This window comes from Girardinichthys multiradiatus, chromosome 17, assembly GCF_021462225.1.
Source record: "Girardinichthys multiradiatus isolate DD_20200921_A chromosome 17, DD_fGirMul_XY1, whole genome shotgun sequence".
Lineage (NCBI taxonomy): Eukaryota > Metazoa > Chordata > Actinopteri > Cyprinodontiformes > Goodeidae > Girardinichthys > Girardinichthys multiradiatus.
Genome location: NC_061809.1, coordinates 21,012,966 through 21,037,303, shown reverse-complemented (window position 1 = coordinate 21,037,303; position 24,338 = coordinate 21,012,966). Strand labels below are relative to the sequence as shown.

Below are 24,338 nucleotides of genomic sequence, written 5' to 3'. Positions count from 1 at the left end.
TGCAAAGAGGATTGGGTGGCGGACGAAGGTGGAGACCTCAGCGGCCCGATCCCCGGATGCTTATGCTGGCTCTAGGGACGTGGAATGTCACCTCGCTGGGGGAGGAGCCTGAACTTGTGTGGGAGGTCGAGAGATATCGACTAGAAATAGTCGGGCTCGCCTCCACGCACAGCGTGGGCTCTGGAACCCATCTCCTTGAGAGGGGTTGGACTCTCTTCTACTCTGGAGTGGCCCACGGGGAGAGTCGGCGGGCTGGGGTGGGTTTGCTTGCTGCCCCCAGCTCAGCCGTCTAGTGTTGGGGTTTACCCCAGTGGATGAGAGGGTCGTATCCCTGCACCTTCAGGTTGGGGAGAGGTCTCTGACTATCATTTCAGCCTACGGGCCGAGTGGTAGTGCGGAGTACCTGGCCTTCTTGGCGTCCCTGTCGGGGGAAATAAAGCAGTGTTTCCTTAAAAATATTGAACTGAAGAAATTGTTCAAATATAAGCAAATGGCTTAATTTGTGCTCCATACAGTCCTGCTGAGTAACCAATCTATTATATGACCTGGTATTTCAGCCCTGTGGTAATTACAAATATGTGTATACAGCTGATGATTGAAGCCCAGGCAGATTATATTGGATGTCTTAGATTATAATGTATGACTCCGTTAAGATGATTAGTGTAAGCTTCATCAACTTCCATTGCGTAAGAAGACTGCTGGATACAAGAACCAGAAACCAGCTTAGTGGTAGAAATGATATGGAAGTAATCAGGGATGTATATCACTCTGTATTGAAGGGTTTCTATTCTGGAATTGTTATTCTATTTTACAGGGTTGGTGCTCTAGGGTCATTACTCTGTGTTGCTCTATATTGCAGTCCCCAAAAAGTTGGAATTTGACATTAGATCAAATCCCATATGTATATGTATGAAAAAAGTATTGAAACATATTTGAATTTCCAGTATTTATTCCTTATGCCATTTGTTTAGTAGCCGTTACTAGTATCATCTGTCCATTCATCCATTTATCTTGTACCGATACTTTAAAGAACCTTGAAATTTGATGAAAATTATATTTAGGAGAAGTTTGGAATATTTATTATGAAAATGTCTAGTACCACTAATATTATCAACCATTGCTGGATAAACACTTAGGTTTTATTGATTATTCAGCACAATAGTTTATAAAGGTAAATACACTAGAAACATAGTGAAAAATAAAATGTGACCTTATTTTTACTTTAATTTGCTCTACTTGCAATAGAAGCAGTGGCATAGCACATTATTAAATGATGGACTAAGACTCTCATGCTTGCTTGCTTTCTTTCTTCTGTTTTGTTCCAGGAACCTGGAGGAAACCACACTCCTCCACAGCTCAGCCCTTCAGTAGGCCAGGCAGCGTATACGGCGGGGGTCCCCGGCGGATCTCTTGACGTGCAGCACCTCATTATGCAGGCGGACGCACGGCGCAGGCAGCGCAGCACTGAGAACTACTTTGACGACGTGCCGCGATCCAAGCTGGAGCGACAGATGGCTCAAGTTAGCATGGTGAGGATGGAAGGGATGAATGGAGAGAGATGGGATGCATCAGTTAGGAAATCTGATCAGTAATGGTCATTATTTCCAAAGGAGAAATGTAATCCTCCTATAGATTAGGAGGATTAGTCTGATAATATTTAAAAACCCCTTTCAGTGTTTTTTTTCCACTGTAGGAAAATACAAAATTATTCTAGTAACGTTTTATTCCAATTTGTCTCTTTTAGCCTTCTTTTTGTTGATCATTCGGAAACGTCTGACTATAATCTTTCAGATCTGAAGACAAATTAAAGATTAAGACAGTATCACAGAAGTTTTAAATGTAATCTGAAAAAAAAGTATTTGTTTTAATCATTAAACAAAAGATATTAACAAAATGTGTTAGGACACGCTACCCTGTCTCACTGAAATACCTTCAATGAGCCACTTCTTTTAGCTATCTACAAACCTAAGGCGTCCATCTGAGGAACATTTGTCCCACTCCACACTTTCAGATGTGAAGTCCATGAAGGGGTTCTTGATTTACAGCCTGTTACAAGTCACTGCACAACTTTTCAGTGAGATCAAGATCTGGGCTTTGATACGACCCAGGACTTTTCAGTTCTTAATTCTCAGCCATTCCTTTGACTTTGGGTCATTGTAAGGTTACAGGGTTCAGTTCTGCTTCATCTAAGAGATAGTCTCACATTTTCTTCAGGCATCCTGTAATACATGGTAGATTTTATTGAGAATTCAATGATGGTGAGGTCCTACTGCAGCAACACATGCCCAAACTATGACACGTCCACCTTCAGGCCTCATAGTTGGGTTTAGGCCAAACATGTCCTTCATTTATAGACTGAACTATCCAAAAACCATTATTTCAAAAGTCCTGGTCTTTGTCTAGTTTTTTTTCTAGCACACTTCAGTCTGGCCTTCATGCTTTTCTTAGACAACAAATGTTTCCTCGTTGCACACCTTCAATGGAACTTAAACTTTTGCAGTCTTTCTTTCTGGTTGATGCATTTGATGACAATTTGGGATTTTTTGAAAGACTTATTTTAGCATATCTGATGTTGTTTTGAATGTTCTCCCCTCAGATTATTTTTGGTGAAGTATAATGGCTAAATTCATGTTTTTTAGGTTTTTGAAATCGCTTTCCAGACTCATCAGCTGCTACAGCCTTCTTTCTGTAGGCTTTAGACAGCTATTTTGATCTGACCATCTGTCTGAAATTTAAATAGTGCATATGTCCTTCAAAATGCTGGGTGAAAATGTGTTTATCATTTGCAACTTATTTTGACAAGTGTGTTTGTTATTTTAGAGATTAGGTAGGTTTGTTTAAGGCCCTTTCTTCAGTATTTGTTGACATAAATCATCTTAATTTCTAATCATTGTTAAAATTGGTATTAATCATTCATATGTCCAAATATGTTATAAAAACGCACAGGCTTTAATAGAATGTCCCATTTTTTTCACTTGGTTCTATATGTAGATATTTGTTACCAAATTACCATTTTCTGTTGTTTCCAACAACTTTTAATCGCACCCTAAGACCTTTTGACTTTTAATCAGCACAGTACAGGGATTCAGATACAGACATCTAACACAGCAGCTGTGTTTTGATTTCCTATGATTAAGGTCTTTTTGTGAATCACAAAGCTCATCAGTGCAGACTAACACACTTATGGTTATCCGTCTGAATCCCAAATGTTTGTGCGTGCGTGTGTCACAGTGCATCTCCCCTTATTTCCCAGAAACAACACTTTGAGTGAGGTAGTGCGGATGTTTCACTTTTGTACATATAGAGAGATAACAGTGACAGGAGGAAGGATCTTTCTTCTGTGCCATCACACCTGTTGTTACTCTTGCATCATTGCTAAGATTAGTTATCTTAGTCCCAGAAGAGCAATTATTACAGCTGATGTTTGTTTAAACACATCTTCTTGTTCTTTAGAGTATTGCTCAACCAGCTTTAATAAAATGCTAGATGTTAAACCAATTGAATTTGCGGCAGGTTTGGCCAGAGACCTCTGCATTCATTCTCCCATTTTTCTGGCAAACATAAACACTGAGTTTGTAAATACATTCTCAGGAAGTAAAAATCTGGATTCATTTATAAAGCAATGGACCAAATGATAAGCTTGATTTGTCCAGATCTCCATGTTTAAAAATCTAAGATTCTTAAGCTAAGCTGGAGGAGGAGAACATGCAGAAGTGTAATTATTTTCTCACATGTTTTCCTTAAGCTGTCAGAATAGCCAGTACATTAGGAACGGCTGTGGCAGAATAAGCCAAGCCATCAACGTTAAAGTGTTTGGATGTCGTTTCAGGCTGGCGAATGGTGCGAGCCAATCACGTTGCGTCCGCCCAACGAGGCAACATCCTCCACTCCTGTTCAGTACTGGCAGCATCATCCAGAGAAGCTCATCTTTCAGTCCTGTGACTATGAGGCTTACGTGAGTCCAAACCCTTTTAACTGTTTTTTTTTTTACACAGGGCCAGAAATGCACTTATAAATCCATCTGTATCAGATCAAATGTCACTTAGAAGGTTGCACCTAAATCAAACACTTCATTAAAATGCATTGTTGTGGCTCAAATTTTGGCTGTTTCTCCTGGTAGAATTGATTTAAAATGGTTGGTTTCTGGGTATGAGGCCAGCTTTTAGGCGTTGTCCACAAATATTCAACAAAGTTGAGGTCAGAGCTTTGGGTTGGACGTCCTAGAAACTCGAACGTTTGGATCATTCTCCTGTTGGAACACCCAACTGTGTTTCAACCATCTGACTCAAACTTTCACTCTCCAAATGTTTCTTTTCTGACAGTTCTTTTTTTATTGAGACCTTTCGCCAGTTACATAAAAGATGTTACATATCCATGTAAGCGCAGAAAGGGCCCTGTGCCTCTTAAGAGTTATACACCGAGCATCCAGACTGAAAATGATTACCGGCTCTTAGCAGGGGAGCCATAGCAGAGAGAAATTTAGTTCCCTTAGAAACACTGAGGGGGAATATAAGTGGACGTCTCAAATAAAATAGTTCTGATTGATATGAGAGCATTGTGGGGAAGATATACAGCTGCTATGAGCTAAAACCGCATATAAGGGAATAAAATAGAAATATGGAAAACATCACATAGACATAGTTTGAGTGAATAACAACTGCAGTTCTGCTCCTAAATAGGAGCAAGAGAAGGTATTGATAATAGACTATCGTCATATACAGGGAAAGGCATGAACTAAATATAATATGAGCAATAAATATTACAATTTAGTTAAATTATTTTCTGAAAAGTTTGCTTAATAATTTGAATATTATCTTTAAAAATAGGGTTGTTTTTGCTTGGATCTGGACCTCTTGACGCCAGATAAAATGTTTGTTTTTGCAGTTGACTAAGAATAATAATTATTTCAATATCAAAAGGTAAAATACTCAACTAAAAATGTTGTATTAGTAAAACCATATATCTGTAAACTTTCATGCGGCTCATGTATATTTAAATATGGTGATATGAACATCGGGCACAGTAATCTAAAACCACCTTTGTTGTTCCCACGAAGCTAAACTTGCGTCAGGAAATGTGAAATAAAGAAGGATTTACTGAAAATAAGATGATTCTCCTCTGACAACTACTGAGTTGATTGAGAAGTCAAACAGTTCAGCTCAAAATCCCTGCATGCTAATAGAAAGACAAAAAGTAACAAGGATGAGACCCTCTTTTAGCCTTCTCGAGTCAACTCGAGCTGGCCATCTTCAGCAGGAATGTTCTTTCATATAGATGAAGCCAGCATTGGTAAACCCTTTTTATTACACACCAACACTTACGACCAGATACTGGTGGGTCTGTTTAAAAGTCTGAATAAGATGTGTAAAAAGTGTTAGAATTAATCTTTTATTGGTAGCATAATAAATCTTTACTGTATTTAGTAGGAAGAAAATACCAGTTTTAATTTTTTATTTTATTAAAATCACTAGAGGCGCAATTATTGGAATCTCTGCTGGCAATAGTGTACAATGGCCTTTTGTCAACAGGAAAGCACTTAGTTCTTTCCTATAACATTCCAGGTTGGAGCGTACAGAGAGGGATCTTCCCACAGGATTTAGGTTGGAAGAATCAGATGACCATGGAGAAAGACTGATTTTCCGTCTGGTTAATTGTTTTTTTTTTGGTTTATCCTGTTGAAAGACCCAATGATGACCAATGTTCAGTATTTTTTTGCACAGTTCGTCTGATCTGGTCTTTAAAAAGTTATTGGCACCATGCACTGTAGCAAGGCTCCCTGAGCATTTTAGAAGAGAAACAAGCCCACAGCATCATAGGTCATCTTCTGTATTTAATAGTGGGCATGAGGTGCTTTACAACATATCCTGTTTTTGTTACCATAAAGCTTAAGCTTAGTCTCGTGACCAAAGCATATGATTCCAGTTAAAGTGCAAGCTTGGTTTAGTAAATGCCTCATGTTTACATTTGTGATGGTAGGACTCTAAAGCTTTCTTCGTTTACACTCCCAAACACTTGGCATGTAGATAGTATTTAAGGTTGCTATGGAGACTTGGTGACCCCAAGATGCCACTCTTTGCTGTAGTTGCATACACTGAGCATTATAGACTTTTCTGTTCCCTTACCATCACCCTCGCTGTATGTGGTGGCAAGAAATAAGGGTCCTTGTCCAGTCTAAAAGAAACAGGCTTCTGTATCATGTCATATTTATTCCCTGCAAACACAGTCATAGTCATAGATTACAAATCAATAGTTCCTAAAAACTGAGTTAGATAAAAAAGTAGAGTATAAATTAGAAAAATGCTTAGGTTACAGATATTTTAAAGTGATTGTTAGAGGTGCCAATAACCGTGTCACTTGATTATTTTCCCCCTCTAAATAATTGTATCCAAATCAAAAATCTTTAATAAACAGATTAATCTATTGTTTTGCTTTTTACACATATTCATCAGGGGGCCCAACAGATTATTTAGCAACTGTCAATTCTTAGTATTTTGGTGCTTAATTTAGCTTTTAGCTGGTATAATAAATGGTGTGGAATTTAGCTTTATCAGATTTTGTTTATTGTAACTCTCTGAACACCAGGAAAAAATAAGTTTTAACTCAGTTTGAGGAATGAACAGTTTGGAATCTGCAGAGTCTAAACCTTCATATATGTCCCTAACGTTTTTACCTTTTAGAGCCAGCAATGCTAATTTATTTCACCAAGGAAACATGGTGGTGGTTTCATGGAGCACCTCCAACTCGCTGTCCAATAGGCTGAAGGAAACTCAAAAAGTGAGATAAATGAGCGAGAGCCACAATGGAGTGAATGCCAGCAAGGTGCCAGGAGCTGCAGGATGGATAGAAATAAATTGGATGGAAAAGACACAGATAAGGCCGCATTGTGTTTGTTTAAATGGGAGGATGGTAAAAAGCCAGGATGGGACTGAAGCATGAATCAGTACTTGTTCTTCAGCTCTAAATAAGCAAAACACTCTGCTACATTCAGCACACACTCTGATAGCATCTTCATTCCAACCACGGCACGGAATACAATATCAGCCCATAATTTAACAAAGCCCTTCAGCCATACAACCCTGCAGAGACATTCTAACATTATTAGCACCACCATACCACGCTCTCCATCATTACCAGCCAACATGATCTTAGCAATAACAGTAGAGGAAAACATGAAACCTTTGGGAGGTAAATCCAATGTAGAAAAATCTTAGTTTATAACTAGATTCACATTGGAGTTTAGACTTCGGGAAATGTTGAAGCATTACTTCTTGAAAACAAAGATCTAAAGATTCAAACTGAGTGATCTAATCTGATTGACTTTTTGTCCAACACCGATTGTCTCACTTGTCTATTTTTGTTCTCAATCAACAATTTTTTGAGTATTCTCATAAAAAAGACACAAAACATTGCTTTGGAAAATAAATGAACAAATTGGAATCAACAATGATTTATTGTTATTGGCTTCACTCAGGGCAAAGCATCAACATTTTCAGACAGCCTTCTGATGTTCTAAAAGGCAGACTCATTCAGATTCTTCCAGATGCAAGATAAATGATAAGAGGTCAATATGAAGAGCTTTATATGAGTCATCTGGTGCCAAACACATGAGACCAAAATCTTCATGTTCTTCCCATCTAATTCTCTAAAAGCATTATGATCCCACTTTAGAGAATAAGGTTTCTTCCATAAGCTGGATGGACACTGAGGTGTTGAGTGTCGTTCCCATTAAGTGCACAAATGTCAGTATAAACATCGACCCTGTAAAATACTGTCACTAATAGCACCTGGTTTCAAATTAAATTCTGCTTGTTCAGAGTGATTGACCTTGAATTCGCTGAAGGATCTGCTAGACACCAATAGTGATGGAGCTGTAAAGGTTCATGTAATCACTACACATGTAAAACCTATTCTAAAACAATTTAGCCGACACCTGAAAATTAAAGGCAAAGACACATTAAAAGTTTGAAGAACTTAGATTTATTGTAACATTTTCTTTTAAAAAGGAACAGGATCAAAAGAAAGAATCAAATTCATGGTAATAAAAATTAGTATCCATAGCATCCCATACTTTTGCAGACTCACATTTGGAGAGTTAAGTCTCCTCTTTTCTAACTTTTTAAAAGCATAAATTAAAAAAAACTTACAATTAATTTATTTCAAACATTTTTACAGTGGTCAAAAATATTAAATCCAAAAAAAAAAACAACTGTAGGATCAAGGGATGAAAAGATAGACAGATAAGTGGAAGAATATAAGAACTGAGAGATCTGTTTATTAATAGGCAGTTGGTTAGATAGATAAACAATAAAATTGTTGGATGATCAGACAAAGGGATAGATGCAACTTTTTAAATTGGGATAGGGAATAAAGCCTGAATTATTAAATCCACGGCCTGCCATGTGTAACATTTGTGATATGAAAACTTGATCACAATGAGTTAAAAAAATATTTCGCGTCTTAAAATCTCTCAATAATTTTAAATGCGACTTCATCATCTAGAGGGGTTGGACAATGAAACTGAAACACCTGTCATTTTAGTGTGGGAGGTTTCATGGCTAAATTGGACCAGCCTGGTAACCAGTCTTCATTGATTGCACATTGCACCAGTAATAGCAGAGTGTGAAGGTTCAATTAGCAGGGTAAGAGCACAGTTTTGCTCAAAATATTGAAATGTACACAACATTATGGGTGACATACCAGAGTTCAAAAGAGGACAAATTGTTGGTGCACGTCTTGCTGGCGCATCTGTGACCAAGACAGCAAGTCTTTGTGATGTATCAAGAGCCACGGTATCCAGGGTAATGTCAGCATACCACCAAGAAGGACGAACCACATCCAACAGGATTAACTGTGGACGCAAGAGGAAGCTGTCTGAAAGGGATGTTCGGGTGCTAACCCGGATTGTATCCAAAAAACATAAAACCACGGCTGCCCAAATCACAGCAGAATTAAATGTGCACCTCAACTCTCCTGTTTCCACCAGAACTGTCAGTCGGGAGCTCCACAGGGTCAATATACACGGCCGGGCTGCTATAGCCAAACCTTTGGTCACTCATGCCAATGCCAAACGTCGGTTTCAATGGTGCAAGGAGCGCAAATCTTGGGCTGTGGACAATGTGAAACATGTATTGTTCTCTGATGAGTCCACCTTTACTGTTTTCCCCACATCCGGGAGAGTTACGGTGTGGAGAAGCCCAAAAGAAGCGTACCACCCAGACTGTTGCATGCCCAGAGTGAAGCATGGGGGTGGATCAGTGATGGTTTGGGCTGCCATATCATGGCATTCCCTTGGCCCAATACTTGTGCTGGATGGCCGCGTCACTGCCAAGGACTACCGAACCATTCTTGAGGACCATGTGCATCCAATGGTTCAAACATTGTATCCTGAAGGCGGTGCCGTGTATCAGGATGACAATGCACCATTACACACAGCAAGACTGGTGAAAGATTGGTTTGATGAACATGAAAGTGAAGTTGAACATCTCCCATGGTCTGCACAGTCACCAGATCTAAATATTATTGAGCCACTTTGGGATGTTTTGGAGGAGCGAGTCAGGAAACACTTTCCTCCACCAGTATCACGTAGTGACCTGGCCACTATCCTGCAAGAAGAATGGCTTAAAATCCCTCTGACCACTGTGCAGGACTTGTATATGTCATTCCCAAGACGAATTGACGCTGTATTGGCCGCAAAAGGAGGCCGTACACCATGCTAATAAATTATTGTGGTCTAAAACCAGGTGTTTCAGTTTCATTGTCCAACCCCTGTACTTTACCCATAGTTGTCAAAGCCTACTTTACCAGACTCCTCCAAACTGCAAAAGAACCACATTTAAGATTCGATGTACAGAAATGCCTCCATTTGAACGAGGAGACATGCTGTCATTATTACTGAACATTGCACTTTGACTTAAGTTATTGTGTTTGTTGACCTGTGAATGGATCCAGTAGAGTATAAACAGGTTTTATTAGGCAGCTACAATCTGATGCTAACAGCATCTGTTTGTGTGTTTTAAACAGTACTTGGGGTCCATGTTGGTGAAGGAGCTGAGAGGGACGGAGTCAACACAAGATGCCTGCGCTAAAATGAGGGTAAAGCTCAGTCTAATGCACTTTAACTCTGCATTTTAATATGAAACTGCAGTAAATATGAAGACGTGTTTGTAGGTATTCTGTTCTGGCAGAGCAGAAACAACACATGTACATTTTCATCAAAACATGAAGATTACCAGGATTTGCACACAAGATGCGTACTGGATATTGAAAGGGTACTAGATGTATTTTCAATTAAAGAAAATAGCTTTAATAAAGGCAAACATTTTTGACAATTACAAAGTTTCTAAAGGGATGCGATTGGGTCCATATTTTTTAAAAATAAATGTTTTCTTCTTGCCTGTAACCCTTTAAAACCCACCTATTCTAGTTTCTCTGTCTCACTGCTGTTCACTCACTTTTTACTATGTTGGCATAATCAGTTTTTTTTTTCCACTGTAACACAGACCTCACTCCTTTTGACTCTGTTATTTTCACAGTCTCAATCTGAACTGCTGCAGTGTAAAGATTGCTTTTAATATTCATGAGCACAGCATCTGCATACTGTTCTCTTGATTTTTATTGCGGCATCTTTTTTCTCTGGATTTCTCTAACCTTGCTTGACAGAACTTTTGCAACACACCAAGGTGGTAGGGAAATGCAATGAGATGCACATTGTTTATCACCTGCACAGGCTCCCAGCGTAGCTCCTTTTATCCATCCCTTGACAAAAACAAAGGAAGATGTTGATGTTTAAATTTCAACTTCACAGACAAGCGAGTAAAGCCAAGTGGAGCTGCTGTTGGCAGAAACCGGTCCATAACAGGGTCAACATGCAGGAGCAAGTAGGAAGAAAAGAACAAAACAAAGAAAACCAACAGATCTAGGAAATAAAGCAGGCACTAGATTACCATTAAGGACAAATTGTGTTTAAAATGTGCATACATTGCAAAGAAAAAAAAAAAAGAGGCAGTTTTCAGCTCACGTCTGTGAATATATAAAAGCTTTTGGCAGCTCTTTGCTGCATAATGTCCTCAATATTGGTATGTAATTAAAAAGAATGAGGTGAGATATACTGTAGGAGCCTAATGATGAGCCAAGAACTATAGAATGTGCTGCTGTTAATTTATTTTCCGTTGATTCTCATGAGAGTGACCTATGGAGATGATATGGTTTTAATTGAGAAGCATTCTTACATTTTGCTGTATTTTAGGCTGAGGCAAACTGATATGTAGCCTGGTGAGTTTAACGTTTGAAAGTCATTGCTGCCTCTTCTTTTTGTTTCTTCATTTTATTTCCTGTGACCTCCAAGAAGTCGACGGAACAGATGAAGAAGGTGCCGACCATCGTCCTCTCCGTGTCCTACAAAGGAGTGAAGTTCATTGATGCCACCAATAAGGTAAGAAAACACAGTTCCAGTGACGCCTACAGTAAATAACACATGAAAGGTCAGCAAACATGAAGGAAAGAGTGACATTTAGAGGTGTCATGTTGGACTCTAAACAGGATCAAAGTGTTGAACTTGGCTTTGTTCCTTAGCTTGGCAATTTAAAATGTTCGGTGGCACAAAAATGTCACAATCTTCACAGAATAGATGAGGAGGAGCTAAGGAAAAAACAATGGCAGGCATCCATAAAACAGCAATGCTGTAAAACAAAATGGTGCTTCATCCTCCTTCTCCATCTGAGTTGACCTACCTATCGATGTCTATGGAGATAAGGGAGCATTTTATCAAGCAAGCAAAAGTTTGCATTCATGTATGAAGACCTTTGAGACAGGATGTCAAAGTACAGGTCTGGAAGATAGAATATGTGGTTTCTGCATTGGGGAAAGTTCTCAAAAACATAGTGAATGGAAGAAGCAAAAGGTTCTGCCCTGCCAGAGCAGATGGCCCTAAGAACCTAAACTACAATAAGTGAATTTGATCTGATTCATATTTTGAGAATGTAAAAAAGCAAAATATGAAAAACATTGAAGATTTTAATGTAATTTGAAGCAGATGACAAATTCACTGGACCAATTTTTAGTTTCATATTTGTAGTGTTTCCTTTTTCTAGACAGTTTATATGTTCTAGTGATCTTGGATTTCTACAAAAAAAGTGATTTAACAGCATTTAAAATAGACCTGCTATGAATTGCTTTCTATTATTCCAATAAACTACACAAATATTTTTATTTTTTTTATTTTTTTAAACTAACATTAATGCATACCACAAAATAAAATGTAAATGAGGATTTGCATTGTCTGAAATATAGGTTCCACCTCCAGCATGCATGAGAAAAGAAAATTTAATTATTAATCCTTATGAATATAAAAATAAAGAAGCCTGACTAATTATGATACTGAACTGAAAATAAAACAGGCCCCAACGTCAAGAAAAAAATTATCTACTTCTGTGGCACCTTTTACTTAAAATGTAATAATGGAGACTAACATTTCCATGCAACTTAAATACAGCTAATACAGCTAGTCAGTTATATTATTTATAAGTTGGTCTGGTTTAAATTATCCAGGGGAAAACTTAGCAGATCTAGCAGCTTTCAAAAATTTAGTTTTTTTTCTTTTCTGTAATTTTTTCTTTAACCTTTGAAAACTTTCAAACTTTCATCATTCCGCCTGTTTGAGAGGGAAGCAGGCGTGAGTATGACTTTACATATGCAAACAACGCAGATGCACAAAGAAAGCAATTTGGAAGAAAGCACTTTAATGAGCTATACAGTACAGACCAAAAATTTGGACACACCTTCTCATTCAAAGAGTTTTCTTTATTTTCATGACTATGAATATTGTAGCTTCACACTGAAGGCATCAAAACTATGAATTAACACATGTGGAATTATATACTGAACAAAAAAGTGTGAAACAACTGAAAATATGTCTTATATTCTAGGTTCTTCAAAGTAGCCACCTTTTGCTTTGATTACTGCTCCGCACACTCTTGGCTTTCTGTTGATGAGCTTCAAGAGGTAGTCACCTGAAATGGTTTTCACTTCACAGGTGTGCCCTGTCAGGTTTAATAAGTGGGATTTCAAGCCTTATAAATGGGGTTGGGACCATCAGTTGTGTTGTGCAGGAGGTGGATACAGTACACAGCTGATAGTCCTACTGAATAGACTGTTAGAATTTGTATTATGGCAAGAAAAAAGCAGTTAAGTAAAGAAAAACGAGTGGTCATCATTACTTTAAGAAATGAAGGTCAGTCAGTCCGAACAATTGGGAAAACTTTGAAAGTGTCCAACTGTTAAGAGGAGACTGAGTGAATCAGGCCTTCATGGTAAAATAGCTGCTAGGAAACCACTGCTGAGGACAGGCAACAAGCAGAAGAGACTTGTTTGGGCTAAAGAACACAAGGAATGGACATTAGACCAGTGGAAATCTGTGCTTTGGTCTGATGAGTCCAAGTTTGAGATCTTTGGTTCCAACCACCGTGTCTTTGTGCGGCGCAGAAGAGGTGAACGGATGGACTCTACATGCCTGGTTCCCACTGTGAAGCATGGAGGAGGAGGTGTGATGGTGTGGGGGTGCTTTGCTGGTGACACTGTTGGGGATTTATTCAAAATTGAAGACATACTGAACCAGCATGGCTACCACAGCATCTTGCAGCGGCATGCTATTCCATCCGGTTTGCGTTTAGTTGGACCATCATTTATTTTTCAACAGGACAATGACCCCAAACACACCTCCAGGTTGTGTAAGGACTATTTGACCAAGAAGGAGAGTGATGGGGTGCTGCGCCAGATGAACTGGCCTCCACAGTCACCGGACCTGAAACCAATCGAGATGGTTTGGGGTGAGCTGGACCGCAGAGTGAAGGCAAAAGGGCCAACAAGTGCTAAGCATCTCTGGGAACTCCTTCCAGACTGTTGGAAAACCATTTCAGGTGACGACCTCTTGAAGCTCATCAACAGAATGCCAAGAGTGTGCGGAGCAGTAATCAAAGCAAAAGGTGGCTACTTTGAAGAACCTAGAATATAAGACATATTTTCAGTTGTCTCACACTTTTTTCTTCAGTATATAATTCCACATGTGTTAATTGATAGTTTTGATGCCTTCAGTGTGAAGCTACAATATTCATAGTCATGAAAATAAAGAAAACTCTTTGAATGAGAAGGTGTGTCCAAACCTTTGGTCTGTACTGTATATATATTTTTTTATAACAATTATATCAGCTAAAGATCGACATCGACAGATTATTATGGTCTACATTGTAGATTACGCCAGCCTCATCTATAATTTGTAGAGTTGCATCACTTTGCTCACTGAAATCTGTCAAATGAATAATAATAGTAATAGATAAACATATTAATAGACTGATAAATATATTAGGAAGGAACAGTAGCACTGATTTATTTTTTCACAGCGATGCTGAATCAAATTTCTCCTTAAATCAGCCTCTGTGTCAAAGACCAAAAGTACTGTTGATTTTTGTCACTGTCCCAGACTGGGTTAGATTCAACTATCCTGCATAACTAAAGATGCAACTTCTTTTTAACCAAACCAAAATCTTATTAACTTATATTTATACCTTCCTTCTAAAGAAAACGTGATGTAATATCTGCTTTAAATTTTCCTTCACTTGGCACAAAGCAACTTCTACACTAAAACAAAATCCATCCCTTTAAGGTTTTGATGTATAATTTAATTCCTTAATTATACCACAACACACAGTCTGAGTGTTCTCTGCTGAGTTAATCAGAAGAGAAATCCCAACAGTAAAAACTTTCAAACCAATACTCTGCAATATTAATTATGATTGTGGAATAAATAATAAATCAGTTTGTTTTTCTCAGAAGAAACTGTGAAAATTATAAAGGCCTATTTTCCCCTTTTTATTCTCTTCATCCTCTCTTTTAGCAGAACATCATAGCAGAGCACGAGATTCGCAACATCTCATGTGCTGCTCAGGATCCAGAAGATCTGTCTACATTTGCTTACATCACCAAAGACCTCAAATCCAGTCATCACTACTGCCATGTCTTCACTGCTTTTGATGTGGTCAGTCCTGTCACTCTGGGTTTATGGGAATATCATGCTTTTTATCTTATTATTCTCATAAATGTTTCCTATCTTCTCAGAATCTGGCCTATGAGATCATCCTGACACTTGGCCAGGCCTTTGAGGTGGCCTACCAGCTAGCTCTGCAAGCCAGAAAGAGCGGCCACGGATCGGCGACGCTTCCGGAAAGCTTTGACAGCAAGCCTGGCAAGCCTGTCCCCAAACCTCGCGTCAACATCCGCAAATCAGTAAGCATCGATACCGCAGCAAGAGAAAATCCATCCAGAACTTACAAAAGTTTACATTCAGACCAGCTAAACTGTTGAATTAAAAGCAGCTTAAATTGTATTGCTTGGTTTTTGAGCAAAATTACTCAAGTGTTGGGATGGATTTTCACTTCTTATCACCTTTTAACCCCTGAACTCAAGTTAAGCATTTTTTTATTAGCTTTTAATGCAACACTAACACCATTCTATTAACCTCCATTTACACTCGACTGCCCATTAACAGTATTCATCCTAGTATCTTCTCCCTATTCATTTCCGACTTTTTCATCTCTCAGTCCTGATCTTGTGCTGCTTCTGTCTTCTGAGTGTGTCCTGGCCCAGTGGACAATGTGGCAAAGGTTTATGTGGATATTTAATCTGTTAAGCTTCTACTTGGTCTTGCTGTCCCTGCAGTCTCTTACACACTCGGATGATTGATGAGGCCTGTTTGCCTTGTGCTCCTTGGAGGCTTGCTTGCTCACTTTGGGTTTGTGAGAGTGGTGTGCTAAAGAAATATAAAATACTCTGGTGGTAAGTTGGTAGAAACAAAAGAAATGCATAATGAAATTGGACATGCCAGTCCTTTAGATCCAAATTGAAAATGCAGTTTTGTGAAGTGCTTTGAAAGAAAATATTGACAATGCATTTGTGTCAGAGTTCTATGTAGTTCCAGCCAAATATGAACCTCTGAGTAGCAAAACATTCAATATGGCTCCTACCACTAAGTGTACATGAATATCAAATAACAGCCTGTTGGTCTCACCAGAGAGCCTTGCAACCAAACCAAAAATATTCAGCTTACAGACATTAAAATCTGGCCAGAAATCCGCTTTCCAGATATATCAAGGCCCTAGTTTCACTATTTTGGATATTTTTGAAATACATGTGTTCATTTGTTTAGAAAAGAAAATATCTGCATCAACATGATCTTTGGGATTCCAATCAGAAACGCTGTAATACTACCAGCGTGATACAACCAGTCAATATTATTGCCACTACCAAGAGTAGACTAAGGATTGGCTATAGATGGATGAACATATGAATAGAATGACAGAGGGATAGAAAATGCATTAATGCATTTTATTTTCCCATACTTTTCTCAACTCCTTTAGAATCTTGGCAGGAAACTTTGCAGAATGAGACAGATGTGGACGTGCACATTGGCTCTGACCCATTATAGATTCTTGTTTTGTGTTCAAAAGTCTTGTATCGCTCCACATGTCTTTTGCCACTCAGTGGAGTAGAATCATACATTCTATAATAGTTACCTCATTGGGTGACATCTTAGTTTAGGTCTGCCTGATGGGGTCTGTGCTTTGGCGCTGGTGCAATATGTTACTCTGGTAATGCTGTGTTTCTCATTACTTCAAGGCTAGCAATGCATCCTGAGGCGTAAAAAGAAATACAAGATCGGAGAGTTCTACCAATATTACCTTTAAACCAATATTTTTATTGTTACTAATAACTATGCTTTCTCCATTTCAACAAGTGGTGACAAGTATTGACAGCCAGTGTTATCTTTGTAATATGAGCATTGGTCTATATTAAAGTGGCTTGTCACTTGTAGTCATGGCACCCTGAAGTGAGTTTGTCAACAGTCCATTAACCTCTGATAGCATTTTAAAATAGTGATGGTGACACGCACGTCTTACACATCGTCAAGCATAGCAGCATGTGTGTCTGCAGGGCTCGGTTTCTTGTTTCAGAGGATGTTTTAGGCCTCTATATGTACAGCGTGATGGTGGTAAACATGGGGATGGGCTCACTGTTTAAAGCTAGGAGTGAGATCCTGCTGAAAGAGCAGCAAGAGAAGAGACAGCATGAGTGCACATGCTGTATTTGTGAGTGATTGTATGCCTATAGTACAGAAATGATGTACATACATTCTGCTGAGTCTGCAACCACTACATTACCCATTAATAGTTTTTTTTTTTTTTTTCATTCCTGGCCTTTATGTGTGTGTATATGGGCTAGTTAATGGCTTGTGGTGTGCAACCGGACTAAAATACTGCAGCACCTCCCCCTGCTTTAGAGCAACACCTAGGTCCTGTGTTTTAGTTCCTCTAGACCGTCTGTATTTTTGTCTCCCTTAAGTAAGGCCTAACTCGCATTTAGAGCCTGATCGAAGGTGGTCTGATGCAATTTAGCTCCGTGTAGTCAAGGCAAGTATAGAGCAGTAATATGAGTCTGTTTTATTTTAAGACTGACATGTAATTCTGATTCCAAATGTAGATGGAAAAGCTTGCCAGCACTATAAAAAAAAAAGCACGTGCATAGCTGCTGTAGTCTGTCATGGTAACGAAGCTTCTTGGATGCCAGGTACACCATAAATAATTGCTATAAACATTTGGGTGGTATATTGACTTATTTAGATGGGATATAAAATTAGCATTTGTTATTTGCCAGCCCGCTCTCTACCCCTTCTATTGGTGAATAAATCCTCTAGGCTGATGATTTACTTTTTTCTGTTGCTAACTACCTTTGTTGCTACATTTTTAGCTTGGAGTCAACTTTCTGCTCCTGCTCATTAAGAGAGGCCAGGTAGTCCAGGGATCTCATTGTGATGCCCTCTGGGTTTAAAACTTTAAAAGTCTTCCAGGCATGCCTGTATGTTACAGGGCCCTGAGGTAAAATGTGTAGGTTTAACGACTATAAAGCTTGGGAGGGATTTAAAAACCCAGGTTTCTGCAGCAGTTGTCATTGGATAACAGGAGGACAGTGGGGTAGAGCATTTAAAGTACACATAATAGAAAAAATTCTTAATCAAGTTTCTCTTAAAAATGGTTGTAAGCATGTAACATGTTACCCAGAGTTAATAACTATCTTAGGATCTTCCTTTAGCCTAAATCCAGATTAGACGGTCCTGGACGCAGGATCTGGCCAAGAGTCCAACCCGAGATCTACAGTTCTAAACAACTCCACAGCAGTTTATGTGACGGCTGTTCTATAAACCCTTAAACCATCGTCATAGTTGTATTGGGGGGTTATTCATGGAAAAGCTGAAGATAATTTCCATAGAAAGTTGAGAAAGGAGGCAGTGCACCACCAATGATCTTCCCATGTGAAACGAGTACAGTGAACAGAACAATTAGAGCAAGTTTTTAGCTGTAGAGCCAAAAAAACTACCAAATACGAAAGCATTCGCCTAATGATTTAACTTTTTACACATACAAACAGCTCACAAGAAAACTGCAATCAAAAGTAAAAGATGTAATTTTTTCCAGGTGTGACTGGTTTATACTAGGCATGGGCTTAGTTTTCTTTAAAACAGGAAAGCATCAAATGTTCCTACTGCTACTAAAATCATTTAGTATAATCATTATGAAATCCATAACATTTGTTATTTTGATTCTGAGAAATAGACATGAACATGGATCGGTGTGTTGAAAGTCACTGTAGGAAATGTCTGAATGTCTGGATGTTTCTGTTTAAAAATAGTATTTTTTCCTTCTAAACAGTGATAGTAATAATGCAAGTATACCTTTTCAAATGACCATGGACTGGGGATGCAGACAAATAAATGAAAAAGCTCTAGGGTCTGTTTAAAAAATGCACATACATACAGTTTTTTGGCTTTGGGATGTAGTGTATATATGTTCTATACTTTAGGTTCAGTTCCTCTGTTGTTAGGTGTGTAGGGACTGTAAGAACTGGCTTGCAAGGAATAATTTCCAAAATTCAGTTTGTTTTGTTGCTGTCCCAAAGTCTTTTTAGCTGTTGCCATGCAGAAATTGGTGGATTAATGTGGCGTAACATTGCTTTTTCCAGCTTGAGTTTGGCTGAACTGCAGTAACGATGCTGTCCTATGCTGTTGCCAAGGCAATGAATTTGCTGCCATGTTGTTGCCATGGTTGTTGCTGTGGTTTTTCAGTGCAGCTGCTGTGTCTTTGTGGTTTTGCAGTGCTGCTTGTTGATGTTAGTGTTTGTGGAGCTCGCCCACTTTGACTAGTATGACCTCTGCCCCCTGTAGGTTATCATGTCTCCCTCCAGCTGCTGGTCACTGGGCCACATTTACACCCCTCACCGGCCTCCTCTTCACCCTCCTCTTCCACCCCCTCGACTCTTCCATCTTCCTTACAAAGCTCAGTTCCAGGTCCTTCACACTTTTCCTTCTTCTGTTCTTTGTTCCCATATGATTTCTGACAGTTGTATCCATTCAAAACTGCAATTTTGTTCATCCTGTTTCTCTTTCTTTACATACAATCGCTAGGCTGTTTTCATATTTTAGCAACATTGCTGTAAAAAGAATTGATCCCTCAGGTAAAGCCAGCTTCTTGCCATGGATAGTACAAGCTATATGTTGGCCTTGCCTTTAGTGTTTGTCTATTTTGTGTCCCACAACTCTCATTCAGCCCCTGGACAATGAAAGAGAAAATATCATCAATGTAGAGTTTGAAACACCACAGATGCAGCAGATTCATTTGGCAAACCGTGTAACACTTTGTAAAAAGTCCTAACATAAATTATTCTGTTCTGGCAGAATCATAATCTCACCAAAACATTTTAAAAACACCAACTTTTAATTTGAGTACCTCTACTCAGTAATTAAGAACTTTTTTACACATAAACACTGATGTCACAATTATTAGTGTCCCACCTTTATCACTGGGCCAGCCCTATATGTCACAATTCACAAGGTTGGAACATACAGGGATCTTTAACCATTCCTTTTTGGTCCTCTCCCTCTTCGGCTCAGCCCACAACGGTCCTGTAGGCTTTATGTTTTAGCACTGTGATAGTCATGGAAGAAGTTGAATTTTGTCTCTGGCAATCCTGCTACAAATCTAATGATTATCAATTTTCAGTTTTCTTGCAGAGTCTACCAGAGTTTTACTTAAAATGTTCTTGGATTGTTCACAATGGCATGCACTAAAAAAAGGTTTGTCAGGGTCTTTGGAAGAGAAACCGGCCCAAAGCATCACAGACTGTGGTGTCTGTTGCCAAATAGATCAATATTGGTATCAAATGACCAAAGCAACTGTTTTTTTGTGAAAACTCCAGCAGAAGTTCACATGCTTACATGTGTTAGAGTAGGACAGAGAATACTGAAAAGGTTTTTGACACATTCCTAAACAACCAGTTGGTTTTAGACATCTACTGGTTGTTATGGAGACACGGTGAACCAAAGATGCCCCTCTTTGCCACAGTTCTTGAACAATGAGTGTTGGATTTTGATTTTACTTTCACAACATCCTATGTGTCACTTCATGTTGAAGTGACACAGTTTAACAATGTAAAAACTAGTTTTATTTTCAAAATTTGTTAGTGCGAGATATGCTAAATCTATATTTATGCAAGTATAAATACAAATAAAAAACATGAAGGGCTGTTGAGGGACATTACCAATACTCCCTCTGCTGGTTTGTGTGGAAGATGTTAAAGCATAAAGTTAGAAGTGAACAGTAGCAGTGAATTCAGATCAAGTCTGTATATATTAGGCTAATAAAGTGCTGGCCAAATTTATCTTAAACTGTAGCAAAGATTTGTAAAGAGTGAAAATAACATTTATTTTTGCAGTAGGATACGCTTTAAAACTACTAAAAATGTAAAAGATTTCATTTATTCAGTTTAGGGAATAAAATTACCTGCCAAGAAAAAAAATTTTTAACCAAATCTCTGGTGTCACATTTTACCATATAAAATAAACCTGAAGCCTGTTTTTTTTTTTTTTTATATAGTTTACCTGACTCACCCTTCTATTGTTTTTAGTCACTATAACTTTGTTTTGGCAGCCAGGCTTTAAGTGTAGAACCTGAAAGAGAAAGAATGGATACAATTTCTAAGCATTAATATAGGACAAAGTTTGGAAATACTAATATTTTTCCAGACTGTAGGAACCAAGTTTATAAATGACATGACACTGAGGAGCATTTATTTTTAGCCATTAGTCACTAGGCTAGTCAAGGACTCGTGTTTATCTTGTCACCTCCCACAGAGCAGTACACTAAGGAAAGTAACAAGAAAACTGTTAAAGTGCAACGAAGAGTGCCATCTTGGGTGTCTCCTAGCATCCATAACATCCATTAGATACATGCAAGAAAAAAGGGGGCATTTCAGTCCTACCATCACAAACACAAGCATGTGAAGGGTGCCAAACTCAGCTGGGACTTTAACTGGAACCGTGTTCTTTGATCAGACGTTACCAAGGGATGAATACGTGCAGTGGACCCTTCCTTTCCAAAAGGATGGGAAACCTTGTTCCAGTGCCTGCCAAAGAGTAAATGCACAAATTAAAGGATGGGTTTTTTCAGTGTGACATTATGCCACTGTAATGACTTTATTTTAAGGTTTGAGTTTTTTTGTTTTTTTTTACACATCTTTCTTAAGGTGTCAATCATTGTGGAGGACACTGTAAGCTAGTTATGGAAAATCTCAATATTTTCTGTTTTGGATTTCCTCTTTTTGCACCAGATGGAGCAGCCATCAATGGACCAGAAGGGCCATGCAAACGTGCCGTGGATTGTGGAGCCCGGACAGGAGGCAAAGAGAGGAGTCAACACCAAGTACGAGACCACTATTTTCTAACATACACCCGCCTTGTCCACTCCTGTGTGTGTGTGCCTTTCAGAAGTTGCCCTGTATCGGGGCCCAGCCCCGGAGTTGGGCACGAGCGACGCACGCCGCCGCATCACCTCACCAACTGAAAAACTAAATACTATACACCTCGTCCCCTCCCTGCCCCTGTCCACTGCATGATGACTATTGGCGCTGCATTCTCTTTTTCTTTCTGCTCTCCCAGGCCTCGTCCTCCTGCCTGCAGGGCTAGCGCATGACTTTTGAACCCAGGGTAGTGGTGCATTTCTAACTTCACCTGTAGGGGGATGGTCAGCTCAGTTTCTTCCCTTTTTATTTGTTGCTCTGCCTTTAGCTTCTTGTCTTTTTTTTTGTTTTCTTCCAATTAAGAGGTCTGGCTTCGTATCCCTTCTTTTTTTTAAGTTCTATCCCTCATTTTTCTCTTCACATCAGCCCCTTTATCAAACTGTTTCTGACAACTTTAATGATTTAACAAAGAGTACTGCTCTAAGAGCTGTAACAGTGTTTTAGCTGTCTGTTAAGCAGAGTCTGGGAGCTGACAAAGACAAGAGATGTTGTCTGAACATGACAGCATTTTTTAATAGAGGTTGTAGCACAGTGCAATTTTGACTGAAGCTGATTCAGCTAGCAGGCTACTAGAATGTATTTTAACTTTTTGATTCTTGATATTAAGTTGCTTTTTTGGAGAAATTAAACTTGACCTGTGACACAGGAAGACAGATTACTCATTGTTTTTTCTCTAGTCTTTTTCAACATGTTTGTGTATATGTTCAGAATAAATCTAATCACGTTGAGTTTATTTAAGGGAGGGTCAAGAAACTTGTATGTAAATGGGATAGCATGTGGCTTGTGGGACGCATGATGACCGTTTTGGATTTGCTGAGCAAGGTGGCGAGTGGAGAGGCGGGGTGTGAGGGCTCTCTGGATAAGTGATGTCATCTCATTTTGCAGGGCAATGGCGGACGCTCATGTCTATTACTGTGGAATGCAAAGAATGTAGCCAGCCCTAAACATGGACCTTGTCACACTTACAATGCAAAATGGACTACAAAAGGACCCTAGTGCTCACTTTTTAAAAAGAACAACAAACATGGACGCTGCTCCATAATGTTTGAGGTTGCCTACAAAATGTTACCATCCATCCATCCATCCATCCACACACACTAACAGGACTGCATCGCGTCAGGCCACACGTCTGTTCTGAATGTACACTTACTTGAAAGCAGCCTCAAATCTCTGCAACTCTAGCTGGACTGGTTTTATGCAGCCCACCTGGTAGGCATGATGGTTGAACTTTGAGGAGCTCTGCTTCTCCATGGAGTCTGAAAATGGATACAGGACATCATTGGGCATGTTTAACATATTGGCATGGGTTCCAGGATATCTGGCTGGCTAATTTCTTTTTAGTTTGGTAATTGTCAGAAAAAAAAACATATGCACAACTATGTAAATGTAATTGGATTTGCTGCAACAACACGCTGAAGATGCAACTGATTTGTCATGAGAAGCCTATGTGAACCAAACTGCATCTAGCATTAAAAATGTATTCGTATTGCCCGACATTTTAATGTTTATTATGAGAGTATTATATTACCATGATGATAATCCTTGTGCAATTCTTGTCTACTGTTGTCTTAATGTTACATTATTTTTCTATGATATGCTGAGGTGAGAGCCTGAGAATGATGGCAATCCTTTAAAAAATAAAATTTGAATTGAAATGTTCATACTTGTATATAGAGTGAATGTTGCAGGTTGCTTGCTAATTCCTAGGTCAGGTCAACCTCCATTTCTCATGGGGCTCTACTCTTATCTTGCAGATGTACTATTTTAAACGCAGTATTACTTGGATGAAACATTATCCAATTATAAAATGTACATAGATATTTTGCCAACTCATTGTTAATACATGAAATGTAAAGAGAAACGAATAAAGACTTTGCAGTAAATGGCACTGGAAACAAGGTACCAAAATAAAGGTTTGACATGTCAAAAAGTAGTAGAGTTTGTATTTAGAGTGAAAAAGTGGATCATATGGTGACATTACTGCTGATTTACTAATTTTATTTAGTAAATCTATATATATATATACACACACACACACACACACACACACACACACACAGGCTTGGGCTTCCAGCACACTGATTTTTGTAATTTGGGCCATTATTTATATCCTTGTAAAGCACATGAAATAAAATCTGACTTGTACAACCATATTTATTCTCATGTTGTCATGAATTATTCCAATTTTAATTGATGTCAACCAGAAAGGGAATTTACCTCGTGGTGCAAGAAGGAAAAAGAACAATATATACTTTTAGTACAAGTTGACAGATTTAGAAATACATGAGAAAAGTTCAACTTTTCTAATTCAATAATAAAACACTGTCTGATTAAAGACACTTACTGTATGTTGGATTTAAAACCAGTCTGTGAGGTCAGGAACCTCCAATCTTTTTGAACCACCACTAGAAAAAAAAGAAAATGGTTATTAATTTTCTGCACAC

General features: G+C 38.7%; 1 protein-coding gene and 1 long non-coding RNA gene across 13 annotated transcripts in view; one reads left to right on the top strand and one right to left on the bottom strand.

The window, feature by feature from the left end:
• anks1b (ankyrin repeat and sterile alpha motif domain containing 1B) overlaps positions 1-24,047 on the top strand; it is a 304,218-nt gene extending 280,171 nt beyond the window's left edge. For 3 of the 11 annotated variants that reach the window (XM_047389442.1, XM_047389438.1, XM_047389448.1), the window contains 9 exons: positions 1,326-1,529; positions 3,830-3,955; positions 10,021-10,092; positions 11,345-11,431; positions 14,888-15,028; positions 15,109-15,276; positions 19,265-19,387; positions 21,706-21,797; positions 22,780-24,047. In XM_047389442.1, coding sequence (XP_047245398.1) covers positions 1,326-1,529; positions 3,830-3,955; positions 10,021-10,092; positions 11,345-11,431; positions 14,888-15,028; positions 15,109-15,276; positions 19,265-19,387; positions 21,706-21,797; positions 22,780-22,828 — 1,062 coding nt within the window. In that variant the 3' untranslated portion in view covers positions 22,829-24,047. Of the gene's footprint in view, positions 1-1,325; positions 1,530-3,829; positions 3,956-10,020; positions 10,093-11,344; positions 11,432-14,887; positions 15,029-15,108; positions 15,277-19,264; positions 19,388-21,705 lie in introns of all 11 variants that reach the window. The other 8 variants (XM_047389447.1, XM_047389449.1, XM_047389441.1 and 5 more) reach the window with 7 other exon arrangements.
• On the bottom strand, positions 19,395-21,699 carry LOC124882853. Of its 2 annotated transcripts, XR_007042020.1 has the most exons (3): positions 21,358-21,699; positions 19,892-20,024; positions 19,395-19,649 (listed from the first exon to the last, which is right to left on the bottom strand). It is a non-coding gene; the product is annotated as an uncharacterized LOC124882853 (long non-coding RNA). The 2 variants fall into 2 exon arrangements; XR_007042019.1 differs by lacking the exon at positions 19,395-19,649 and having other exon boundaries at positions 19,800-20,024.
• Positions 24,048-24,338: the final 291 nt, after the last annotated feature.